This window comes from Spinacia oleracea, chromosome 6 (genome assembly GCF_020520425.1).
Source record: "Spinacia oleracea cultivar Varoflay chromosome 6, BTI_SOV_V1, whole genome shotgun sequence".
Lineage (NCBI taxonomy): Eukaryota > Viridiplantae > Streptophyta > Magnoliopsida > Caryophyllales > Amaranthaceae > Spinacia > Spinacia oleracea.
This window is the reverse complement of record NC_079492.1, coordinates 114272043-114298316: the sequence shown is the minus strand read 5'-3', so window position 1 is coordinate 114298316 and position 26274 is coordinate 114272043. Positions and strand designations below refer to the sequence as shown.

At 34.0% G+C, this 26274-nt stretch overlaps 2 protein-coding genes across 4 annotated transcripts; both read left to right on the top strand.

Moving 5' to 3' along the window:
* The first annotated feature begins 1684 nt into the window (after window positions 1-1684).
* LOC110775456 (protein DOUBLE-STRAND BREAK FORMATION) lies at window positions 1685-15561 on the top strand. 3 transcript variants are annotated; one of them, XR_008923589.1, is made up of 7 exons: window positions 1685-1786; window positions 1884-2091; window positions 2611-2754; window positions 3727-3862; window positions 7319-7501; window positions 8091-8168; window positions 15510-15561. XR_008923589.1 is itself a non-coding variant. In XM_056831712.1 (6 exons), the coding sequence occupies exons 1-5, from the start codon at window positions 1743-1745 to the stop codon at window positions 7471-7473; spliced, it is 687 nt and encodes a 228-aa protein (XP_056687690.1). In that variant the 5' UTR covers window positions 1685-1742; the 3' UTR covers window positions 7474-7501; window positions 8091-8386. The 3 variants fall into 3 exon arrangements, 1 of the variants encoding a protein (XP_056687690.1); XR_008923590.1 differs by lacking the exon at window positions 15510-15561 and adding an exon at window positions 10865-12005; XM_056831712.1 differs by lacking the exon at window positions 15510-15561 and having other exon boundaries at window positions 8091-8386.
* Window positions 12151-16415, top strand: LOC110775458 (LOB domain-containing protein 12). Its single transcript, XM_021980063.2, has 2 exons — window positions 12151-15693; window positions 15841-16415. Exons 1-2 carry the CDS (start codon window positions 15532-15534, stop codon window positions 16186-16188), a joined length of 510 nt encoding a protein of 169 aa, XP_021835755.1. The 5' UTR covers window positions 12151-15531; the 3' UTR covers window positions 16189-16415.
* Window positions 16416-26274: the final 9859 nt, after the last annotated feature.

The following is a 26274-nucleotide window of genomic DNA, read 5'->3' as shown; positions in this document are numbered from 1 at the left end:
CTTATATTTTCATTTCCCATGTGTTTTAATTTCTAGGAATTAAGTATTCTTGTTTGGTTGAGCATAGTAAGTTAGAAATTCCATGGGAAGTTCTACTTACCTAGGGGAGACTAGGTAAGCAACTTCCTCCATTTTGGGGGGAAATAGAACTTCATAGGAAGTTTTACTTCCCATGCTCATGTCAACCAAACAATTACTTTGCACTTCACTTCCTAGGAAAATAGACTTCCCATGCATTAGAATGTCAACCAAACTAGCCCACTTAAATCATAAATAATTCCATTTTTGTTTTTTCTAGATAACTAAAATTATTGATAGGGATATTCCACCACATGTCAATAAATTTGCTTTAACACACCACTTGTTTTTTTATACAAGTATTTCTTTATTATCTACTACTCCACTTGCATTATTATATCAAATTTAACTATGCTTCTTTAATACTCATGTCGGTTAAGATGAAACTTCTAAAATAAAAATTAAAGAGTATGGGGGTGTTTGGTTAGGAGAGGTTTGAGGAAAAAAGAGCTTTTTGTGTGATTTAGAGGTTTGACCTTTAGAAAAAGCTAACTGAGAGTGTTTGGTTAGGAGAGATTGGAAGAGAGTTTTGGGGTGAAAAAGCTAATTTTGAAAAGGCTCAATATAAGAGCTTTTTGCAACTAGAGGTTTGAGAAAGTGGATGAAAATGACTATTTTGTCCTACTATTGTCTATTATTTCAACCACTATATATCAACCTTGGTACCCTACATATTTTTCTCCTAAAAACGTTACTCACACTTTCTTTTTCATTTCACCATATTTACTAGATTCGTTTTTTGTTGTAATAAATTTTATATTAGTACTTTGAAGCAATTGAAGTATATTGCAATCATACTAAATTTTATTAGTAATATTTATCTATTTGAAAAATATATATTATTAAAAAAATTAAATAAAGAGTAATTTTAAAAAAAAATTATTTTATTTAGTCAATGTTTATTAGAAAAATATAGAGAGAAAAAATTAACACAATAAAAATATTTGTCTAATATTAATAAGAAACAAAGTATGTCAATGTTCTTAATGGTCATTTTACACATTAAACAGCTAACAGCTATCAGCTAATTTACCAAACACTTTTACACAAACAGCTAATGCAACCAACTAGTCAAATTAGCTAATGCAAACAGCTAGTCAAATTAGCTAATGCAAATAGCTAAAAGCTAACAGTTATCAAATTAGCTATCAGCTAACAACTAACAGCTCATAACCAAACAGGGACTATGTGTCATGTGATAACTTGATAGGTTTATTAGGTAGTGTTCTCTTCACCTGAATTTCACTTATCTTATCTTATTGGCCCTGAACTTATCTTATTGACCCTTATCTTATCTTATCTGAACTTATTGACCCTTATCTTATCTTATTGACCCTTATCATATTGAAACTTATAGTATAACCTTATGTAATATTTACCTTATCTTATCTTATCTTATCTTATTGACCCTGAACTTATCTTATCTTATTGGCCATTATTTTATCTTATCAGACCTGAAATAAAGTTAAAATAAGGGGAAGAGAACAGAGGCCTTATTGTCCAAAGTCCAAGTCATGATTTGGGCCTTGGCCTACATCACTTCTGGACGCACTGAGGCCGGCACACCGGAACATATTTATACGACGGCAACTGATTCACAATTCAAAATTAAGAATTCACAAGTATCAATTCCCAAAAACTTCCGCATTTTCTTCCCTCCTAAAATGGCAGACGTTTCTCTCTTCTGCTCCCAAATCAAACTGAGAAGGTTATTTCTCCTTCAAAATTCAAAACAACATTATCAGATTATTACTCTATTGCAACCTTTATCTTACATGAAAATTTGTCCTGAATTTTGGCAACAGATTTGATGATTCTACACTGCGAATTCTGGAGTTGATTTTATCATCAAAGGACGTGAAATTATTGCTCGAATTTCGAAGTGAATTAAAAGAATTTCTAAGGTCAGAATCTTTGATTGCCATCCGCGAAGCTTCTGAGAAACCCGTTGAACATAAGTTACTGATTCTCGACTTCCTCGTTCGCGCTTTTGCCATCGTCGATGATCTTGAGGTACTTTTTTCTATCTCAATTTTCGTCATAAATTGCTCCAATTTTTCGATTTTTCAGTTATTTCACTTGAATTTTTGGATGATTATCTGACACAAAATCGATGAAAATGCTAGGTCTGAGTTGTAGCAAAACATTTTGCGGTCATTATTTTGTCGATTTTAACCTGCTATGGATAATGACAATGTTTAATTTTGTCTAATTGTGGAATTTTAGTACTCGTCCTACTGGAATTGGTGTTCTACATGTCCTCGATACTAGGTCTTTCTCTCTCTTTCTGAAAATTTGTCACACTTTGCTCTGGCGTTTAATTTTTCGATTTTTCAGTATTTATTCTTATTTGAATGTTTTGTTGATGATAGGACACAGAATCGATGAAAGTGCTAGGTCTGAATTGTAGCAAACATTTATGCGGTTTCGGTTTTGTTGATATTGACATGCTTGGATGACGACGATGATAAATTTTGCTCCATTGTGCTGGAATTGATGTTCTACGTTCACACAATGTTGTTGTAAATGTAGAGTTGCTTGGCTGTGAGATATGAAGGTTTGGTTCTGCGTGATTCGTGGACTATTAGTCATCCGGAATTACGAGTTTCATGCAGTGAGTGGATGAAGTTTGCTGAAGATGCTTTTAACAATGAATTTTACTCTGTCACTGTGAAGGTATTTTCGCTTAATTGCTAGCTGTATGGTTCTGATTGTTTATGAAATGGAATCTTCTGTTAGGAGTCTCGGACTCTTGATGGTGATTAAAGCATTTCTGACTGCCACTTATTCGCTACAAAATGGAACCGTCATGGAGTCACGGACCGATAGTTGAGCATGTACCGGTTGTTTTTTATTGTTATCTTTAAGACCGTCTTTCTGTAGACTAGTGCTGATTTTTGGCCATCAGATGTGTAAAATAAAACTTGTAGGATCAGGTCATGTCCCAGAAAAGTATCTGTTTATTATGTTGTAATCCGTACAAACATGAACAACAAACATCCACTGGAAGCCTCACATTAGGCAAGTGTTTTAGCCACCACATTAGTCCACTTTAATCACAATGGCCATTTTATAGCGCAGTTTTATGATGGATTTAATGGACAGCCTCACTAAACTACCCTCAGGTATGAGCGTGTTAATGCTTTTCCAGCGGGTCAAATAGGAAATACCTCTTATGAGTCTTATCTTGAAGGAGTAAGGCGCACACATTTGATTTCTGTCCTTCCAGCCAACTGTAAAAGAACCGCTGGATGGCTGGCTTTGATTTTTTTTAATGGGTACTGGATTGATTGTTTGGTTTATATTGAAAAGACTGTCCTTGATATTGCTGGGGCATATATATTGGTGGTTTGCTCATGTGTTGTTTTTTCCCTCAGAGGGAGTAATGGCACTTCAATGGATTTCTATTAAATTGTTCCGTTCACTTAGAAGTATGAAATTTTAGTTTGAATTATCAACTTGGGTGGTTTCATGAAAATCGTACCATCTATTTTGCTTAAAGAACATAATTTCACGATGCTGGTTCATTAGCTGTATCAAAACTTCTGCTTCAAGTATCTTAAGGAATTATCTGTTTAATCTCATTGTTTTTAACCTGATCATCTACGGTATTTATATAATTATATTACTTCTCACTGTTCTTATCAGGCATGCGAAAACGCTCTTCTGTGTCTTAACGTGAAAGGTGATTATAATTGTGACAACCTTTTTGATACTACATGGACCACCAATAAGATACAGAGACTTAAGGATATTGCTATCAGATTATCTACTTGCCATTCTGGTATGCTTTATATATCCTAATTTGTTATCTCAATTTTGGATCCTTTATGTTAATTTATTTTGGGCGTGGTAATTCCTGATCAATATTTGTAGTTTTGTGGTTATACTTCAGTTGAGTTGTATATAGTGACTAAGTTTATGCATGAATGCTTCTAGCCACCACCGTAGATGGGTAAGCAGTCAGCACTTACTCGAAATGTGGGATAAAGAGTGTGGTTGGCTTAGTGGTGGACCAACTGGCTTTCCACAATCCCAATTGTGTTTATGATTCTCCATACACCCGAATACCCAATGCCCTGAGATAGAGCCAGGCTAGCCAGCTATATAGTTTGATTTAGGCATAGTGCTTTTCGTTATAGACTTTTCCCTCGACGATTTCTCAGTTCACTTTATCACTTAACTTCTTAAGAACCCTTTGCTAAGTATTACAAGTTACCAAGGATGTCACTAAAGCGTTCATTGTTATTGTGGAAGCTCTCCGATCCTTTAATTTCTGCAGGATAAGCGTCCTCATGGGTTCTGGACAACAGAGGACCTTATTACTTATAACTTGGGTGGATATGATCACCTCTAAACACTTTGGGCCAAACTCCTAATGAATCAATCGTCACTGTTCACAATTTCACATGATTCCCTGCAATATTAGATTAAGGTACTCCTCAAGTCCTCATAGTCTTATTAAATGCTTAAATTATGGAGCTATTGACTGATCATGGTTAGGGGAAGTGAGTTTGACTCTAAACATTAGATCATACTCAGGGTTTGTCTTGACTTTGAAGTCCTGCACTCCTGCTCAAATGAAAACCCGAGTCATGTGCAATGCCCTTGCTTGGCTCAACAACAAACACACAACAAACAAGAAAAAGAAAGCTTGATTGAAGAACTCAAAAGACTGAAAGAGTACTGATTACAAAACATCTCCAAAAGCCAATACAATTCTCAATACCTTTCTCTTTCCTCTCTTTTCCTATTTATACATCAAGGTTGTTACAAACATTAATGCTCTGTTGCTCTTTTTTGTCAATTAGTGCCAACGTGTCACGGTCCGAATTATGTTTTGGCACCGGATCCGTGTGGCACGCTCTTGCCTTTTGGCGGAAATGACGCAAGTCTTGTGTGGAATGAGTGTCTTGGGGCTCGTAGAGGCACGAACAAGCGTTTGATAAGAACGGGCACTTTTGCCTATTGGCGACAAGAGGGAGGGACGAGGGTCGATCGGGCGCTTGTGTGCGCACAGCAGGCACAAGCTGGACCGACGACGGGAATTTATCTGATTGCGGGACTTTGGGGTGCTTTAGGGCGAGTGCGGCACAATATCAATAAAGGCCTACAACAAAACACAAGCAATAAAGCAATGACAACAATTGGTGAGAAGTAGGAATTTATTCATTCACACCCCTCAATTCTCATAGAGGTGTATTTTGAAATAGCTACAAACTACAAATGAACACGGGATTGACAATAACATAATTCTATCTAAATTCTAGAAACCTATTAGAAAAGTCCTAGAAAACATTAGATAAGCAAAATACAAGTAAAGGAAGGTTGGTTTCTAACACAACAGCTCCTGTTAGTGCTTCCCCCTCCCTTGCAGTGTTGTTGTTGTGGTGTCTGCTCCCCTTTTTGATCCGCGTACAAATAGACCAGAATAGGTGGGTCAAGGTTGGGTGGTCCATTACATCATGCTCCCCAAGATTGTGAGTTCCATGTAGCAAAATCCATAGCCACTAACCGCTCTCATTTAGTTCCATAGTGATGCAAGGGTATTGATCTTCATCCAGTAATTGTTGTTGTGCTACGAATCATGTTAGTTGGTAATGTTGACAGGGTTGTTCAGAGGTTCTCTATCTCATGCCTGTACAAGGTAGAAACAGATGCTGCAATGCTGCATAGAGAACTTTTAATGGCCTTACCTATAAAGGTTATAATGCCCAATGTGCTATGCTATGTCAAATGTTGATGACTATAATCTGCTCCTTGTCCTGCGAGGTGCCTAACTCTCAATAGATAAAGACTATGGTCATACTGTCATAGATATTCTCTTGGAATAGAGTACGTCTACACTTTGTTTGGATAAGAGGAAATGAAGAGAAAGTGAAGGAAGGAGGGAGGAGAACAAACTCCCTTGTTTGGATAAAAGGTTGGGAGAAGGAAGGGAGAGAGAGGCAGAGATCCATTTTCCCTCCCTACTTAATATCCAAATTTGGAGGGAAAATGGAACTTACCTTCCCCCTCCCTTTCTTTCCCTCCCCTTAGGTCCTTCCTCCTCTTTCTCTTCCCTTCTTTTCCCTTCTATATTGCTATCCAAACACACCGTTAATCTGGAAATAGAGCTTGAAATATTTTCAAAGTTAGCATATAACTCATGGTTCAATCAGGTCTTACAGTGGGCTCCCAGACAGACAACCTTATGTGGATTTCCTTGGCCATTTGGATTTTGGTCTGTTGGACCTAATAAAGTCCCACTATTTTGATTAACTATTTCGAAGCTACAGGTGCCACAAACCAAGGACATGCTTGACTCTAGATTTTAGAGACAAAGCTTAAAGCCAACTTTTGATCCCTATAACCAAAACATAGTAACATTACTGCCCCAGACAGTGCCCGGCCCTGCCTCTGTCCATGTATATGAATTTGTTGGATGAAACTTTTTTTTATAACTATGGAAATTATAAGTACCCTGGCAAATAATGACTAATTGTAACTGTATATTGTAGTCCTTACTTCCTTGTGCACTGGGAACAGATATTATCAGTATCCAAACATGGCCCCAACCCGAGGAGGTTTCACGTACTAACAATTTTTTTATTCCCTTCCACTATCTGTCTTCATTTATATTTGAATTTTTTGGTTTTCTTTTGTAGTTTGGTATGCATGTTGTACATGTATAGGTGTGTGTGTGTGTGTTATATTGTTTTCTTGGGCCTTTTTGGCTGCTTTTTGCACATTGTTTTTTTAGTAAGACAACTAGACAAGATAATTACGCTGGCTGGAAACTAGAATCTGTTTCATTCTTTTTCCTATGAAATTAAAGGAGTTCTTTCATGAAAGTTTGTTGATAGCTAGTAATCTAGGCCTACTTGAGAAACTAAATTATTTTTTCGCTGTTTCACTCAAATCATTGAAACAAATGTCCTGAAGTGTAGTGCCCTGTATTTGAAGTTTGGTCTGATTTCTGAATTTGTTATTCTCAGTGCATCAATATGCCTAGAATAAGATATGCCAGGGAAATATTCCAGACTTAGCAATACAGAAGTAATAATGTGCATATGTTCTGTATAGAATGAGACTGCAGGGTTTCATCACTGTGTAATTTCTGATTGGTTAACTTGGTCTTGTCTGAATTTTGTTAGTATATTCTGTTATTTGCAACCAATAATATTAGGAGGTTTTTTGGTTCGTCTGCCTGTACTGTTGTTTGTAACACCATACTGAACTTCTTTTGGTGATTTCTCAGTTCAGGGGCAAACCACAGAGTACACGAGAAGGAAAACTTTGAGCATTAAACAGTCTTCATTTTCTAAAGAAGCAAAGTTTACTGCAAGTATCTGCTTTAGAGATGGGATCAAGCAGCAGAACATACGTAATTTTTTACGTCTAAAAAATCAGTAGCATAATCGATCAGATCCATGCATTTCAGGTCCTTTCAACTTTTGCCTCTAGTGTATACTTTCCTTGAATGTTTGTAGACCAGAAGGTTAGTTTTATGTCCTGGATTATGAGACCTAACTCATTGGAAAATTTCTCGAGGTTTAAAATTGGAATGTGTGTCATGTACATTTTCATATGACCATTGTTCGATTCTGATGAGGTCAATGGTTCACTGCAACATGCCTTTCGGACTATAACTCGCTAAATTAAAATGACTCACTAAACTGCCAGCACTTCTTGTTTATTGTGCGTATCAGACTAAGAGCAAGAGCACTGTTAGCAGCAAGGTGGTAATGCAATGTTGTTTGTTCATGTAACCAACTAATATCAAACCTAACATTCAGCAAATCAGTAATACATCAGAGACAGGTCAAACAAAAATTTATGATGTCTTAATAAAATACTTAAGAACTAACATTCAAGATTCAACATGGCAACATGTCTGCTTGAATCTAATTCTGATTTGAGAAACAATCTAATCTGATATGTTAAAAAGAAATATTTAGGTTTTCAGCAACCATGTGTACAGTTGTTTTGCTTGATACAGAATTTTGATTAAATATATGCTGTTGATGCAGATTGCTGTTTGAATTAGGATATCTTTCTTTCATTGGGAACCTATTAACAAATTCTGGTTAAGCAGTTGGACTATTGAGGTGAGTTGGCTTTCAGTCTAGAAATTTTTATTGTATAACATTGCTTGTACTCGTCATTTTTGCATGGATTAGAAAATGTTGCAATTTTCGAGAATCGAATCTTCAAAGCGCATTAAATGAGTGCATTGGACCTATCATTGATTCTTCTTCTCTTATGTAGTGAGAGATGTCTGTTTTTCTTTTCACCTTGTTCAATGAATAAATAATACACTTAAGACAAGCTAACTTTACAAGGTTCTAAACCTGTTTTTCCGTTTTTCTCTTCTTCCTAGAGCTTAGGGGGTTGAAAACTTAGACCTGAAATTGCAGGTAAGCTTACCTCAATTTTTAAAAACAATTAATTAAGTAAAGAACACGCATTTCAAGCGTTTGATCAGCCATTAGAACAAAAAAAAGGAAAACTTGGTGTAATTTGAGTTTATTGCAAGTATATATGTAAAAGGAAGTATGTATGCTTCTTCACTAGTTACATCTCTAAAGCGAGTATTGGTCTAACAAATTAAGGTTTGATTACTATTAGTTGCGATTCTTCAAGGTGGGTAAACCCTTGTCCTTTCCCTCTCAGTACTCTCAAGTCCCAATGGCGTGGTATCAATTACAAGGGTACTTCTTCTTACCATGTATACAAAATACTACGGAGTACTATGTACATACGAAGGGCATGTTTGGTATAAATTTAGGAAAGGAAATGGAAAGGACATAAATAAGAAGGGGAAACGGTAATGTTAACTATTACCATTACAAGTTGTTTGATATACCGTAAGAAAAGAGTCACTTGTCACAAATAGGGATTGATGAGGGTAACAATTTTGTTACCATAGAGTTGAAAGAGGTAACAAATGGTGATAATGGTTACCTTAGGAAAGGGATTGTGTTACCACACCTATCATACCAAACATAAGGTAATGGAAATAGTTAAGTGATTCCATTTCCATCACTTAAAAACACTATACCAAACGTGCTCGAAGTAAACATCTATTAGAAAAGATGTTGATTACAAGATGAGGCATTATTATGAACGTATAATGTTATAATTAATCAATTAGACAGTTTGGGATGAGAAATATAGGATGAGAGCAATCCAACAACTTAGTTATTAGTACTCCGTACATTAATTATAACAATGTAACTATAGCATCTATTACTATATACTAAAAGAGACACCAGGAATGACACGTGTCAATTCCTGGTGCGATTTTTTCCCGCCAAAAATTCTTTCCTAAAAAAAATATTTACTTTATTCTATTTTTATTTTCTCTCCTTTTATATAAATGTTTATAAATAGAAAAAATTATAAGATTATTAAATATGACATTATTACACAATTTTGGTAATATTTAGTCAGATCTTCATATCAATAATAATATTTTGTTCATATTAAGCATATCAAATATTTAATTCGCTCAAATCATCATATTAAACATATAAAATATATAATACGTAATAGAGCGGAAATTATATATTATATGATAAAATGAGTACGTTCGAGATTTATTAATTACGCAATAGATTTAAGGGATAAATATTTCAATTAAAAAAGATAGTCAGTTAATAATTTTCAAATAACCGTGCGGGCACGGGACCTAATCTAGTTATGTGGATATACTTCTTCCGTCCCGGAATACTTGACCTATTTTCCTTATCGGGCCGTCCCTGAATACTTGACCTGTTTCTAAAAATGGAAATATTCTAACAATATTATATTATTTCTCACTCCACCCCTATTAACTCATTTACCCCCTACTCTATACAAAAAATAATTAAAAATTCAACTCATACTCTTCCCCAACCCCACCCCTTTACACATTTCCCACTAACTACATTAAAATAATACCCCACTATCAACTACTACCTATTAAATTAAATAAGTCAATTCAAGTCCCTTAAACTCTGTGCCGGTCAAACCGGATCGAGTATTCCGGGACGGAGGGAGTATTAGTAGTTATCAATCTAATTCCCGGTTAAGTTCCGGTTATCTCTGCTAATACTTGAGTGTAATTAGAATTGAGACATTGAGACATTTCAACTTACAATGACAATTGTGGAATGAGTGTTGTTTTTCTTGGAACAAAAGATTATAAAACTTGGAATCATGTGAAATGCATTTAATGCTACACTGTGAATAGGTCTTAGGGTTGTACACCCTTGATGGTAATTTTATTTTCAATTATAATTAATCTTCTTGTAGTGACTCTCTAATTTAATAATCCTTAGATCTTTGTTTGATGCTCAATCTCGTTGAATGGTCTATGTGAGTTATATCCTGTTAACTTGCAAATATGATTATGGATTTAAATCCAAATAAGTTCTAGTGAGTGGTTGTTAACTTTTAAATATGGTCTTATGGAGGATTTAATCCAAATACTCCGTAAATTCTAATGAGTAATATCTTGTTAACTTCTGAATATGATTATGAATATAATCCAAATAAACTATAGTGAGTAATACGTAGTATCTTGTTAACTTTTGAATATATATGATTATGAATGTAATCCAAATAAATTCTAGTGAGCATCTTGTTAACTTTAGAATATGATTATGGATTCGATCCAAATTATTCTATGAAAATCAGATGTTTATAATTAAATTCTTTGTCCGTCTGAGTTTTTTTTATTTTTTTTTCAAAGCATTTGTGTTCTGAATATGAACACCGTGCTCTCCTAAGTTAAGTCGTAATACTATAAAACTTTTCGCAGAAACTTTTTGTCTGTGCACGGGGTGATTGAATTTATGATGTTATTTGCATGACACGATGCATTTCCATCCTGAAACTGCACGCGAAATACGGAAATACTTCCTCCGTCTTTTAATACTCGCAACGTTTGTTAGTTTCACGCATGCCGATGCACAACTTTGATCATTTATATCTTAAATTCTCTTTATGCAAAAATTATAAAAAGTTGATATTTTGAAAATATACATTGAGACGAATCTAACAAGATCCTACATGACTATGTTTTATCTTATATAAAAAACATTATGAATAGTCAAAGTAGATTATATGAATAGTGGCAAAAGTCCAAACGTTGCGAGTATTAAAAGACGGAGGAAGTAATTCTTATGGAGTGTAACATTATGTGAATATATGATGCTTACCCTTTTTATCTCATCGAGTGCGTTCTATTCAGTATTTACCTTGTTTTCACTAGCTTATTTGAACTTATTTAAGGTCTGAATTGAATTTGGATAAAAAAAATTCTTGTTTTTTCTGAAATAAATAAAAATAGGCGAATCATGTCTGTATTTACCTAATATTAAACTTTTCATAACTTGAGAATGCCTTTTCGTATGTAAATAAGTACGTAATATTTGACTATGCATAATATTTATTTAGTCTCTGCTTGTTTAGAGGTTAACATGCATATATCTAGACTTTTTAAGTTTCTAGAGTGCATAATCCACATTGAGTGGTTATTGTTGACCGATTTAAAGTTCTTTCAAACTAGATAATAATCAATCATTAGACAAAAAGAATGTGTAAAATAGGCAGGCGGCAATCGTTTGGTATCTTCCCGGAAGGTAACGATATATATCGCAACTTCCAGCCAAAACAAACCATTCCCGATGGTGTGAAAGTGGGTTGTGAATTTGAAGTGTAATGGTATACCGGCCACAACCCGCCTTCGTAGCAAGTTAGGGGGGAAGACTAGAAGAGGGATGTGCAAGCCTTGTGCATGTGCATCGTAGAGAATTTTTGCCCATAATTTCCCACCAATAATCCAATATGATGGAACAATTTCAAGGGTAATTGGGACGTGTAGGTTGCTTTTCCATTAGACTCTTGTTATAACCAAATGCGTGCCACAAATAATTAGGAATAAATCGTGCAAATACAATGTAGAACAATAGCAAATACAATAATAAAAGACACAAGTGTTTGTGAGAAAATTTAGATTTCCTCCCCTCAAATAGTATGGTATTATTAAGTTCCTGCAAAATAAAACAATAACCCCTCAATTGATGTCATTTATAACTTAATAAAGTTAATGGTGGAGTAGATGTGATCAGATAATAGAATGAACAAGTATTAATTAAGTGGGTATACCTTTCGAAGTTAAGGGTGGATGAGGATAACTTTATGGTTGAAACAAGTTATGAATGTACATGGATGAAAATTAAACAATTTTGTTTTTCTAGACTTATTTGTTTTATTTTGTAACATACACATCAAGACTAATCATCAATACATTACACAATAACATTTGGTTTTTGTATATTAGTAAGAAATTTTGGTCAAAGTTAATGTAGGGATGGTGCAAAAGACTTATATTTGACTCCAAGTCCGTTTCGTATTCTTGTCAACTTAACTAAGTTGTGTTTAATTCCTAACAACTCTTAAGTTGAATGTTTCTTAAATTGCAAATAGTTTGACTTTTGTATTGTTTATAAATGACTATCTATGATAAATATGGTCATGTGGGATATATATTGAGCAATATCGGTTAAATGCTAAAATCCTAAAACTTATAAAGCCTTGAATTTCTATTATTATTCACCTAAGAGTGCACTTAATATTTTACTCTTATTTTGTGCCTTAATTTTTTTTTCTTCTTATTCTTATCAATAGTGTGGGGACAATTATACCCTTGGTCTCCTTTTTTTCTCTTTTGCCTTTTCTTCATCCTTTTGTTGGCTTGGCAGCCCAATAATCCATTCAAACGAACTTCTCTCATCATTCTTTCTAACCTAGTTTTCCTCAGCCCTCTCGTCTCTCCTATAAATGTTGCTTGTAGAATGCTACAATATCAATGCATAAATATCGTAAACGTATGTATGATTTCATATTATTAATTACATGCAAATCGAACTGTAGCATTGCTTTCTAGTATTTAACGTAAATTTGTAAATGTAAATAAACTTGTATACCTTGGGGGATCGTGGGCGCTAGCGCACGATCCAACAACTAGTATGATAAAATTCCCGAGATATGCTCATATTTCAATTAATTTTCAATCTACTGTCCACTTCAGCAAAGAAAATTGGTCTATTTTTTTTTTTTTTTGACAAGTCAAGGCTATATCGCCAATTCAATTAGCGGTGTAGTGCACTAAATTGCTAATTGAATTGGTGATGTAAGAGGACATTGCTAATTGAGTTGGCGATGTACACCTTTTTACCTTTATTTTAATAGTGGAAGTGGACAACCAAAATTGCCAACTCAATTAGCAGTGAAAGTAGACAAATAACAAATTCATCAATTGAATTTTCGATGTTTTATAGTAAAATCGTCAATCAAAATGATGTTGATGTCAGGTAACTCGTCAGTTCAATTGACAATTTTACTAAACAATATCGCAATTTGAATTGGCGATTTAGTGTTGAACCGGGAAAAAAAATATTAGTCTTTATATCAATGCTTACGTTGATTGAAAATTTATTGAAAGAGGAACGTATTTCTAGAATTTTGATATCTTTTAACATTTTTGTTGGAAATTTTCCCAAAGAAAATCCTTTTTTTTATGACTTTTTTTTTCTTTCTATTTTTCTATTTTTCAATTGATGTCAATACCAAAAAGATGTCAAAATTTCAGAAATACGCCCCTTTTTTTTTTGATAAATTCTCAATCTATCGTCTACATCAACATTGTTTTAAAGACTACTATTTTTTTCACGGTATAACACTAAATCCCCAATTGAGTTGACAATGTTGTTTACCGCCTATTGGCGATTTACCTGACATTATCGCCAATTGATTTAGCGATTTGTTTGTCCAATTCCACCGATTAAAACAAAGGTAAAAAGTTTTACATCGTCAACTAAATTAGCGATGTAGTCCTCTTACGTTGCTAATTCAATTGGCGATGTAAGAGGACGACATCACTAATTGAGTTGGCGATGTAGTCCTGACTCGTTGAAGAAAATTAATCGGTTTTCTTTGTTGATGTGGATGTAGATTGATAATTACTTGAAATAGAGGTGTAATTCAGAAATTTTGATATTTTTTAGTAATTTTGCCGTATATAGCTCATATATACTTCAAAATATCAACTTTTATAATTTTAACTTACGATTAATAATACAAGTATTTAAAAACACACGCATTGATATGCATGAAAGTCAACCCGTTGCAACAAAAAATATACTTGTTCATTTCTTAGTTTCTTCCCTACACGAAAAGAAGTGGATGACAAATACTTCGTTATACATGAAGCTTTTGTTAGTTGTGATGAATCCAAATAGTCATGCTTTTGAAGTAGACACATAAAATCTAGAGATTCTTCAGTTTTGTATTTGTATATGTTTAATAAATAACTACCTCGTTTAGAATAAACTATGGAATCATATCCCGAAGGACCCAAACACCCACAAATTTTGACAATGGTTAGGTTCGATAATACTGGTCTGATGGCAAAGATCTTTGATAGAGCATACATTGTGATACGTGATAGATGTTTGACGTGTGTTATCTTTGAAGATGTGAATGTCTGCCAACAAACATTCACGTCGAGCCCATTTCTCACTCTTAAATCAGACTAGCTTAGGTTTTTTCATATATTATCCCACCTGCTTAATTATGTATTTTAACATTTGTTTAACCCAATTGTTCTGTTTTAATTACCCCTCTTTGGTATGTTTTTAGTTGTACTTTTTATTTCACACTCACGTGTAGGAGTAGCCAAGGAGGGGAGAATATAACTAGATTAGTCAAATGGGAACGTGGAATTGAAACAATTGCATGGATGCCAACCTATCACGCGCCGGGGCGGTGGTCTTCTCTTATATTCGAATTGACCTTTATACCCTTGGTAGTTGCTAGCTACCTTTGCTTAGAGATAATAAAAGTGTCTAATTAAATCACTAAATTATGTGACTATTTTTAGAACTGTTTTCGTTTTACAAAAACCGCTCCACATTTTAGAGGTTGTAAGAGGGTTGTTCCACCATGTTTATTTTTTATTAGGAAAGAAAACTAGGTAGTGTTTACACTAATCTAAAGAAGGTGCTCCAGTATGTGGTCGAATTAGTTTACATGATAAAAGTATTCATTGCCTAACGGCTAAACCTGACCAGTATCCTCCTATTGAGCTGAGGCCTGAGGGAGTGAGGGTAGGTGTGCTGTTTAATCAAGCTCTCATTTCCATTTGTACATATTCCTTGATATTCTAATATGTCTTAAATAAACTCTCTATCCCTAGTTTGAACCTTATTTTTATGTGTGGGATCCATTCAACTCTAAGATTATTATTATATAAGTACCTCCTCAAAGTAGTATAAATATATGTGACCTTGGCCCATTTTGCTTCTAAAATCATATCCCTGTCTTATTTATTCCATCAACTCATCATCAAACTATCAGAGGTGAAGCTTCTAGCCTGGTATAAGTTTGTAGTCTTTGTTTAGTTATAGAGAAGAAAAAGCTAGCATGGGAGGAAGTGGAAGTTCACCTTGTGCATCATGCAAGTTGTTGAGACGGCGTTGCGCTAAGGACTGCATCTTTGCTCCTTACTTCCCTCCTGAAGACCCTCAAAGGTTTGCCCTTGTTCATAAGGTCTTTGGTGCAAGCAATGTCAGCAAAATGTTGCAGGTTTGACACCCTCCATCTCTTTATTCGCGAATTCAACAAATATAACACTAGTGCAAATTTAAAAGGCCTAAGTTGACACGAATAAAATGGTATGCATTAGTTTTATCCTATATAATTGTAAGCTGTTGTTTTCTTTTAAAATCTCAGGAAATTCCAGTTGAGCAGAGAGCAGATGCAGTGAGCAGTTTGGTATACGAAGCAAATGCGAGGATAAGGGACCCTGTTTATGGGTGTGTAGGTGCAATTTCATTCCTGCAAAACCAAGTCTCACAGCTACAAATGCAGCTGGCAGTGGCTCAAGCAGAAATACTAAGCATTCAAATGCAGCAAGACCCGATGACCACCGCGTTACTTCAAAACCAGATAGACTTTGCAGATGAAAAATCTCTTCTTTTAGCAACTAGTAACAACTTCAGTAATCTCCAGCATTACCTTAATGATTTTACTGCCAATGTAATTCAGGACCCTCTTAAAAGAGAGTCTCTCTGGACATAAATTTACCCTTTTTTTCTTTTCTTGCAATCAAATTAGATTACTTGTTAAAAGTTGAGCTCTTTCTTTTTTCTTTGTCCTTCTTTTTTTTTGTGTGTGTGTCATCCTTTGACTTTTTCTGTTACATCTTCCTAAACGTGCTTCCAACGTATAATCAAAGGATTCGATACATATAAAATAATTGTAAGATAAAAATAATGTAATTATAAAAGATGCAGGCGTTGAAGTTGGTTTGAAAGGGAAGTGTAGAAGTTAGAACATATTGAAGGCGGATTTATATATTAAAAGAGTCAATACTAAGCAATTGCATGTGGATTTATTGTTGAGTAACATGGCTTTTAAAGGTATTTTCCTTGTTACGTAGAATTAGCAAGTTACCAAATTGGCCATGTCCACTGTTTAAAAATTTAAGTCAAGCTGATGGTTAGCCGGCTGTTTCTTTACGTGTTAAGTTCACGTGTTATCCCTAACGGAGTACTATATATGGTGCCACTGTGCCAGCATAGCAAGCCGGGTTAGCCCAACCATATCGACAATCGATCCACTCCAATAAGTTCTTTCAAGGTGGCATCTCACTTGTATATATATTTTTATTTTTATTTTTTACTCCCTCCGTCCCATAATATAGTGCCTGTTTTCCTAAAATGGTGTCCCTAAATGATGTGCCTATTTCTATTTTAAACCATTAATTTTTACTTTGAAAATTGTACTTTTTGACTTTTATTCAACCCATGTGCTTGATTTTTGTCCCTTTTAGGCCTATTTATTATGTATACACCTTTAATCTATAATTTATCTCTCCATTTTTGCCAACTAACATGTACTTTATCTTGAAAGTACAAATCATTATTGTTTTTATTATCAATGTTATCCTTAACCTTAATAACCGTGATTTTGGTCAAACGGGCACTATATTATGGGACGGAGGGAGTACAAAAAAGACTTTCGTACTTTCAAATCATGCTCTTTTTTAGTCAACGTAGAGAGAGACAGGTAAATTTTGTAGATTAGTTTTGATCGACTTTAACCAATTAAGCCATCGATAATCATTAAAAATCAGCAATTCAGCATTATTGTACGTAGTACTCGTTTTGTCCCAAAGTTATAGTCATGTTTTTCAAATCGGTCGTCCCAAAATATATTGAAAACTTCACCCATGTATTATACTAGTATGAAGCCCGTGCGATGCACGGGTTTGTCAATACAGAGCACTTTTTTATTTTTTAGAATAAAAACTTTAAGATAACTTTCTATTGTATTTATTTTGCATTTGATATAACTCCCCATTTGTAATTCTATCTTATATTTTATAGGGAATTGTTTTTTTTTTTTGAAGGGATTTTTTAAAGGAGATAATTGAATCTTTTTCTCTTACTATCTTTTCCCATCAAAGGTTTAAGGTAAATAAAACTCTATTACATACTTGATAATTATCTAAAAATATAAACTAATTGTATATTAAATAGTTTCGTTTTCCAGTAACCATCTCTTAGACTGTAAACATAAACTTTGTATGAAACCCAATCATTCATCGAAATTACTTTGTACTCGTCGTTTAGATGATCATATCCAATACCGAAGGTGCTATACCATTTGATACCAATAGAAGATTCTAGATTTATCTGATGATAAACTTTCGTCAACGGATTGAGCAAAACCAAGGCCGAGGGATATTGATTATTCACTCCACACGTACAAAGTAAGAGATCATTACAAGAAGCTACAATTCTTAATGTATACTTTGACGTAAAGTTATCCGAAAATATGTATTATTTGGAATTTAGTTTAAATATGACTTTAAAGAAGGCCACGAAGGCAAAGCTTATAGTTAATTAATGAACGCCACTTATTCGGGCTAAGAGATAGGAAAAAAAAAAAGTGAATTGGATCCTTACTATTAATGTAATTGAAATTACAATTACAATTTATTAATTATCAATAACTACAATCGGCATGCTTAAAAAAAAACTATCCAAGTAAAATCCATTTTTAAATATTCCTCAATTGCACAGTAGCAGTCTACTATAATTTGTTGCAGCAATCGCCCTCCTTAAATTAAAGTTTGTGCTTCACTTTTTCTTGTGTGCAACCGATATATGTAATATATACTCCACCATCGACTTTAAAGAATACTACTGTATGAATAAACTTTGTAAGCATGTTCAGCTGAATTGCTTGACCGTGTTAAGCTCGGACTAAGATTATTATCCAAGCTTTTAACGAACTTAGTGCCATAATATCTGCTAAATTTCTAATGATTTTACCAAAAAAAATTGACATCATTAGTTTATCCCTAAATCTTGAGCGAGCAATGTTTCATCCGTGTGAAGGTATCTTCGTATCCTACATGTAGTTTTTGGTGGTTGTAAAATAGGCGATTAGGATGAGGGGATGACTAATTTTGAGTAATATTCTACCTTGTTCTATATGTGCTTGGTGAGCGGCTCAATTGAAAAAGGAATATGGATATATATACAAAAAGTTAGAAGAGAAGTAGGATAATTTTTTGTTGAAATCTATCTTTATCATATTATCTACAATTTAAATTATGCAAGACTCTAATATTATTTATTTATTTTTAATATTAGTTAATTCCATGTGATGACGTGGAAATCCTATGTGGATGCTCTAAATGCTCTCCAAAAAACTCCCTTATATATATATATATATATATAGGAAGGCTCTCGTGAGAACACTTCCTTACGGTGAGAACACTTCTTTACGGTGAGAACACTTTTTAATAATGGCATTTTCGTAATTATTATGAACAAATATCCCAATATAATTATTTTTTAACCATTTTTTTCATTATTTCCAGCCCTATTTCTCTCTCTTCGATTCCCCTCTCTCTCTCTCCTTTCGAACGCTTCTCTCACTGCTCAGTTCGCCGCCGCTTCTCGCCGTTGCTCGCCGCCGCTTCTCGCCGTTGCTCGCCGCCGTCGCTCGACGCTGCTCGCCGCCGCAGATCGCCGCTGCTCCCAGCAATTCCATCGTTGGTCGCCGAACCTGAAATCGAACCAAAAATGGTGGTGGCGTTAGTTGTGGTTCGCGAATCAGGTAAAAGTAATTTCAATTCAGCAATTCAATCTCGGTGAAATTCAATTCAATCGATTTCTTAATTCAATCTCGCTGAAATTCTTCGAAATCGAATTGAAATCGATTTTAATCTCGCCAAAATTGATTTCTCAATTCAACCTCGCCTAAATCGATCGTCGCCGTTGCTCGCGGTGGTTCCTTCTCTTCTCGTCGCCGCTCGAACAAATTCGCCGGTCAAATTGAACCAGAAATCCACTAATTTCAATCAGCAATTTCAATCGGTAATTTCAATCCAGTAATTCTCATTTCTCGATTTCTCAATTCAAAATCAATTTTAATCGGCAATTTTCAATCGATTTTTCAATCGATTCTTCGAAATCAAAACATATATGTGAACCTGCAAATCAAACTTCGAATGTTTCTAGCAACTTTACCAGATGTTTTTAATTACATTCCAATCAGTACGACCTTAATATTTTGGAAACCTGCAATTGTATACTGGTATATTATGTTATTTCTTTGGTGCTGGTGCGGTAGAATATCGGAGTTTATCTATTTAGATTGTGTAAACCTGGAAGTTGTTTGGTAAATATTTCACTCTCAAAGTGTTGATTGTAGCCTCTAAATTTGCAAAATTACGCTGTGAACACCGTGGCTTATCGTAGTACATGGTTGCGCAATTAGTTTATCTTTATTTTATTTTTCTGTATGTATCTCTTCTTAATTGCCAACATATATCAAGTGTACATTGGCAATAAAGAAAAGTGGCAGCATTAAAACATGCTATAATAAATTTTAGAACTTGCTTGAATATATTTAGAACATGCTTGAATAAAGTTAGAACACCGTTGAAAAAGTTAAAACATGCTTGAATAAATTTAGAACATGTTTGAATGAATTTAGAACATGTTTAAATAAATGTAGAACATGGTTGAATAAATTTAGAACATGCTTGAATAAATTTGGAACATGCTTGAAAAAATTTAGAACATCATTTAATAAATTTAGAACATGATTGAATAAATTTAGAACATGAGCTTGAAAATTTAGAACATGATTGAATAAATTTAGAACATGCTTGAATTAATTTTGAAGATGCTTGAATAGTTTTATAACATGTTTAATAGTTTTAGAACATGTTTGAATTAATTTAGAACATGAGCTTAAAAGTTTAGAACATGCATGTATATATGTATATGTGTTGACTACATTCTCATGTTCTAACTTTAGAACATTGTTGAATAAATTTTGAACATCTTTGAATAAATTTAGAACATGGTTGAACAAATTTAGAACATCGTTGAATAAATTTAGAACATCGTTGAATAAATTTAGAACATCGTTGAATAAATTTAGAACATCGTTGAATAAATTTAGAACATTGTTGAATAAATTTAGAACATGCTTGAATAAATTTAGAACATGAGCTTACAAATTTAGAACATGGTTGAATAATTTTAGAACATGCTTGAATTAATCTAGAACATGAGGTTAAGAATTTAGAACATGGTTGAATAATTTTAGAACATGCTTGAATTAATCTAGAACATGAAGTTAAAATTTTAAAACATGGTTGAATAAAATTAAAACATGCTTGAATAAATTTAAAACATGGTTGAACCAATTTAGAATATGGTTAAATAAATTTAGAACATCGTTGAATAAATTTAGAACATGAGTTAGCAAATTTAGAACATTGTTGAATAAATATAGAACATAGAGAGTGCAAAAGTGTTCTCACCATAAGAAGTGTTCTTACATAAGGAGGTGTTCTCACCGGATCCCTCTCCTATACCCCTATATATATATATATATATATATTAGATTCCACTTTCCAATTCTCTTTTTACAAACTTTTGTATAAGGCGGTCTTTCCTGTAAGACCACCTTATAGTTGGGTTGTATTCGCGGGTCAAGTCTTGCTGGGCTGGTCGCGGGTCACATTATTCGGGTCCTATAAAAGCCCCTTTTACACGATTTTTTCCTCATTTCTTATCACTGTTCACCTTCCAACTTTGAGGAGAGAGAAAGCTCTGTGATTCTTCGTCGATCCTTCTTCTACTTCCATTCAACTCGATTTCTTCAGATCTCTGACTCAACCTATCTGCTTCATCTTCGTTTCTACGATTTTGTAAGTTTCCCGGCGAAGAAGCGGTGAGGAAGGTGGCGGCGTTGTCGCCAAATTCGATTGAATTTACTCGTTTCTATGCGAAGTTGCTCGTTTCTATGCGAATTTGATCGTTTCTCTACGAATTTGATGTTTTAGCAACGACGAATTTTGGTGGCGTAGTCGATCGCGGCGCCGCCGGCGGTAGTGTTCGTCTTCTCTCACCACAAAGGACGCTCGTAAGTCCGCAACCACTGGATCTCCGCGTTCAAAATAGGTTTGATGTTCGATCTAAAATTATTACTCGTATTTGAATGCTGGAGATTACGATTCATTTCCTTGAAATTATTAGGATTGAGTTTTTATTTGGAATTTGATTTTCTGTTTTTGTTTTTGTGATTCCTTTTATTAAATTCCGGCGAGAAATTAGGGTTCTTGCGAAAAAAGATCGTCGGCGAACAGCGAGAGATGAAGGAAGGGAAGGAGAAGCGTCGGCGTGAAGATTGAGAGTCGCCAATCGCCATTGTTCGATGTTATGTGCTGGTTGAATGAGTTCCTCTTGCTGTGGTGGAACAGATCTTGTGGTTGTTGTGTTGGCGGCTCTAATTCCCTGGTTGCGGCTGTGGCGGTGGCGGGAATGCGAAGGAACAATGTTGCAGAGGCCTCGCAAGTCGTAACAACTATTGTTGTTGTTGGTCTTCCTTGTTGTTAAATTAAAGGAGCTGCTTTGTCATTACAGATTTGTTTTAGTCATAGTTTAGTTATATTTAGTTAATAAATAAAATGGTTTAGTAATAATTTTTATGGTAAAATTGCAAAGAAGTGCAATTAATTCCTGGATTGTAACAATTTTGGTTCATTTATATGTTTTAGTTAATAATACGTTTATTTTGGTTACACATTTCTGGATTTTAGTTAAGAGTTTTTGAGAATTAGTTATGATTTCGTGAAATTTTTTTTGTTAATATAAAATTCAATTAGTTAAGCAATGGAGTAAATTAGTTAAGCATTGAAGTCAATTATTTAAGCACCGAGACCAATTAGTTAAGCGATAAAATTTATAAGTTTACAGATATAAATAAAGTATTTGTTAAGACGGAAATTCAATTAGTTGAGCAATGAAACCGTTTAGTTAAACAATGGAATCAATTAGTTGAGCTTGAAATTCAATTAGTAAGCAATTGAACTAATTAGTGATGGAATGAAACTAATTAGTGAGGCAATGAAACCAATTAGTTAAGCATTGGAACTAATTAGTTTAACCTGAAATTCAATTAGTCAAGTAATGTAACCTGTTAGTTAAACATTGAACCAATTAGTTAAGCATGAAATTCAATTAGTTAAGCAATTGAACCAATTAGTTAAGTTTGAAATTCAATTAGTTAATCAATGAAACCAATTAGTTACACAATTGAACCAATTAGTTATGCAATCGAACTAATTAGTTATGCAATGAAACCAATTAGTTAAGCAAGGAACTAATTAGTTAAACATGAAATTTAATTAGTCAAGTAATGTAACGTATTAGTTAAGCAATGAAACCAATTAGTTAAACAATGGAACGATTTAGTTAAGCAACGAAACCAATCAGGTAAACCTGAAATTCAATTAGTTAGGCAATCGAACCAATTAGTTAAGTTTGAAATTCAATTAGGTAAGCAATGAAACCAATTAGTTAAGAATTTGAACTAATTAGTTAAACCTGAAATTCAATTAGTCAAGTAATGTAACCTATTAGTTAAGCATTGAAACCAATTAGTTAAGCATTGAAACCAATTAGTTAAGCATTGAACCAATTAGTTAAGCATGAAATTCAATTAGTTAAGCAATTGAACCAATTAGTTAAGTTTGAAATTCAATTAGTTAATCAATGAAACCAATTAGTTACACAATTGAACCAATTAGTTATGCAATGGAACTAATTAGTTGTGCAATGAAACCAATTAGTTAAGCAATGAACTAATTAGTTAAACATGAAATTTAATTAGTCAAGTAATGTAACGTATTAGTTAAGCAATGAAACCAATTAGTTAAACAATGGAACGATTTAGTTAAGCAACGAAACCAATTAGGTAAACCTGAAATTCAATTAGTTAAGCAATCGAAACAATTAGTTAAGTTTGAAATTCAATTAGTTAAGCAATGAAACCAATCAGTTAAGTTTGAATTCAATTAGTTAAGTAATGAAACATATTAGTTAAGCAACGAAACGATTTAGTTAAAGCAATAGAACCAATTAATTAAGCAATGAAATGATTTAGTTAAAGCAATGAGACCAATTAAGATTTTCTGAGTTTTAGTTAGGGATTTTCGAGCTTTAGTTATTGTTTTTGAAGTTTTAGTTAGGATTTTTAAAAAAAAAAATTGAGTTCTAGTTATATATTTTTAGTTTAAAAAATTTAGTATTAGTTTTTTTTTTTTGAGCTTTAGTTAAGATTTCTGCGGTTTTAGTTTCTTTATTTTGTGTTTTAGTTAAATTTTTTTGAGTTTTAGTGGATTTTTTCAGATTCAGAAAATTAACATCAAAAGACATTGATGATTTGTTGCTTATAACCAAAAATAAAATGCAAAAAGATAACTAAAACACTTTATTTCATAACTAAATATAAAAAAATTATAATCCCTCCGTCCCGGAATACTCGACCCGGTTTGACCGGCACAGAGTTTAAGGGATTTGAATTGACTTATTTAATTTAATAGGTAGTAGTTGATAGTGGGGTATTATTTTAATGTAGTTAGTGAGAGGTGGGTTAAGAGGTGGGGTTGGGGGAGAGTAGGGGTTGAATTTTTAATTATTTTTTGTATGGAGTAGGGGGTAGGTGGGTTAATAGGGGTGGAGTAAAATAATATAATATTGTTAGAATATTTCCATTTTTAGAAACAGGTCAAGTATTAAGGGACGCCCCGATAAGGAAAACAGGTCAAGTATTCCGGGACGGAGGGAGTAACTAAAACAAAATTCTATAAAAAAAAAACTACAGGAGAAATTTCAATATACTGAAATACATCTACATTCAGTGGTTTTTCTTGTGACTCCATTCCTCACTCCGACTTCCTTTCCGCCGCCTAATTCACCATCATCGAATCCACCGGTGATGGGTGGCGTGACTGAATTCAACTAAATTAAAAACCACAACCACCGCAACGAATCAAAGGCAGATAAAAAATCTATAATAAAAAAACCTAATTTCAGCACACCCAAACACAACACCATCTCCCTCGCCAATCAAACACAACAACCATGCCCAGATTCGAATCAACCCTCCTCGCAAAACACCAATGACACCAGCATCGAATTTAGAGCACCTTCCAGAACTACTCATAGACCGCCGTAGAAGAGAATTCGTCAACCTCGACCACCAACCATAATCAATCTTGAAGTTTTCATGTGGATACGACGGTGAGAGATCCATGGAATTCGTTTTGTGGTAGAAATCGCGGCGAAAGAAACTAGGGTTTGCGGCGGAGGAGAAGAAGAGATCGCGAAGGAGGAGTTTAGGGGTTTTGAGTTACAGGGAGAACGATGAGAGGAGAGAAGATGGAGTTTACAGAAAATGAGAGGAGAGAGAAAAAAAAGTCAATTTATACCGCGCGTGAAGATACGCGCGCGTGATTGTCTTACCTGGTCTTTCCTACACGCGCCGTGAGGCGGTCCTACCGAAAAGTTGCTGTTCTCTTTTGCATGTATTATACTTCCTCCGTTCCGCAATAGATGCATCGTTTCTCTTTTGGACACTATTCATTAACTAACTCGACAATTATTTTTTCACATTATGTAAAAACAAACAGTCTAGTGAGATCTTTTTAAATTCGTATCAATGTGAGGAATCCAAATATCAATTTTTTATAATTTTTATTTATACGCAATGAGAGATATTAATGTTTAAAGAAGCATGTTGGGATACATAAAAAAAGAAATGATGCAAGTATTGTGAAACAGAGGCGGTATTCTACTTTCTCATACAAATCAATCATCAATGTACTAGCATAAACACTCCAATTTCTCATGTACTATATTCCTCTTTTCTTAAAACCCGTATTTTTAGTCAAACGGAACTATATTTATGGGATGGAGGGAGTATGACAATAACTTTAATTTAGCTTAATGACTACCGTATCTACCAAGAAATGATGTGGGATAACTGGATAAGGGAGTAGGGGTGGGGGGAGGCGCTGGGGACGGCCGACGGAAAACCTTATCTCCAGCCATCCAAGCACAGTCGTTATCCGGTGGACAATTACGGGAGCCAAATTGCCGAGCCCGGAATAATTATTAGTAAAACGACGTTCATGAGATGGACATGCAGTGCAAGTGTGCAACTAAGGCTCAAGTGTGTGAACGTGAAGTTGACATTACTCACTCATTAAGTAAAAATGATTAATTAGTTATGAACCAACACTTCAATAATTTGTTATCCTTACACGGTTACACCTCTGTACAAGAAAAGAGGTTACACACTTACACGGTTACACCTCTTATATATATATATATATTGCCGCCGCCACGTCCTACTTAGTTAATCGATCAACTTTTATATGGAGTATATAATTAGTGTATGTTCCGGACGATGTCCCGTATTTTTTACTTTGAACAATGTAATCTGATTTTGATAATTTTTGTATACATATTTCTTGTTAAGTATGTAATGTTATGTTTCGAGTGAAAGAAATGTCACATATAATACATCTAACTACATACGAAGTATAACCCTAATAGATTCTATTCTAAAACGAACTGATGATAGTTGGAATACCCAACGATCTTCTACTTCTATTTTGTACTTTCTTTGGTTAAAGACCGATTTCCATCTTTTTTTCGTATAGGACAATTTGTCCCAATTCAAATGTGAATTATTACTCTTAACACAATCTTACGTACACATATTAAGTTGCACAAGCCTTTGACATGTACAAATTCATGTTATTATATTGCTGTATGAAAGAAT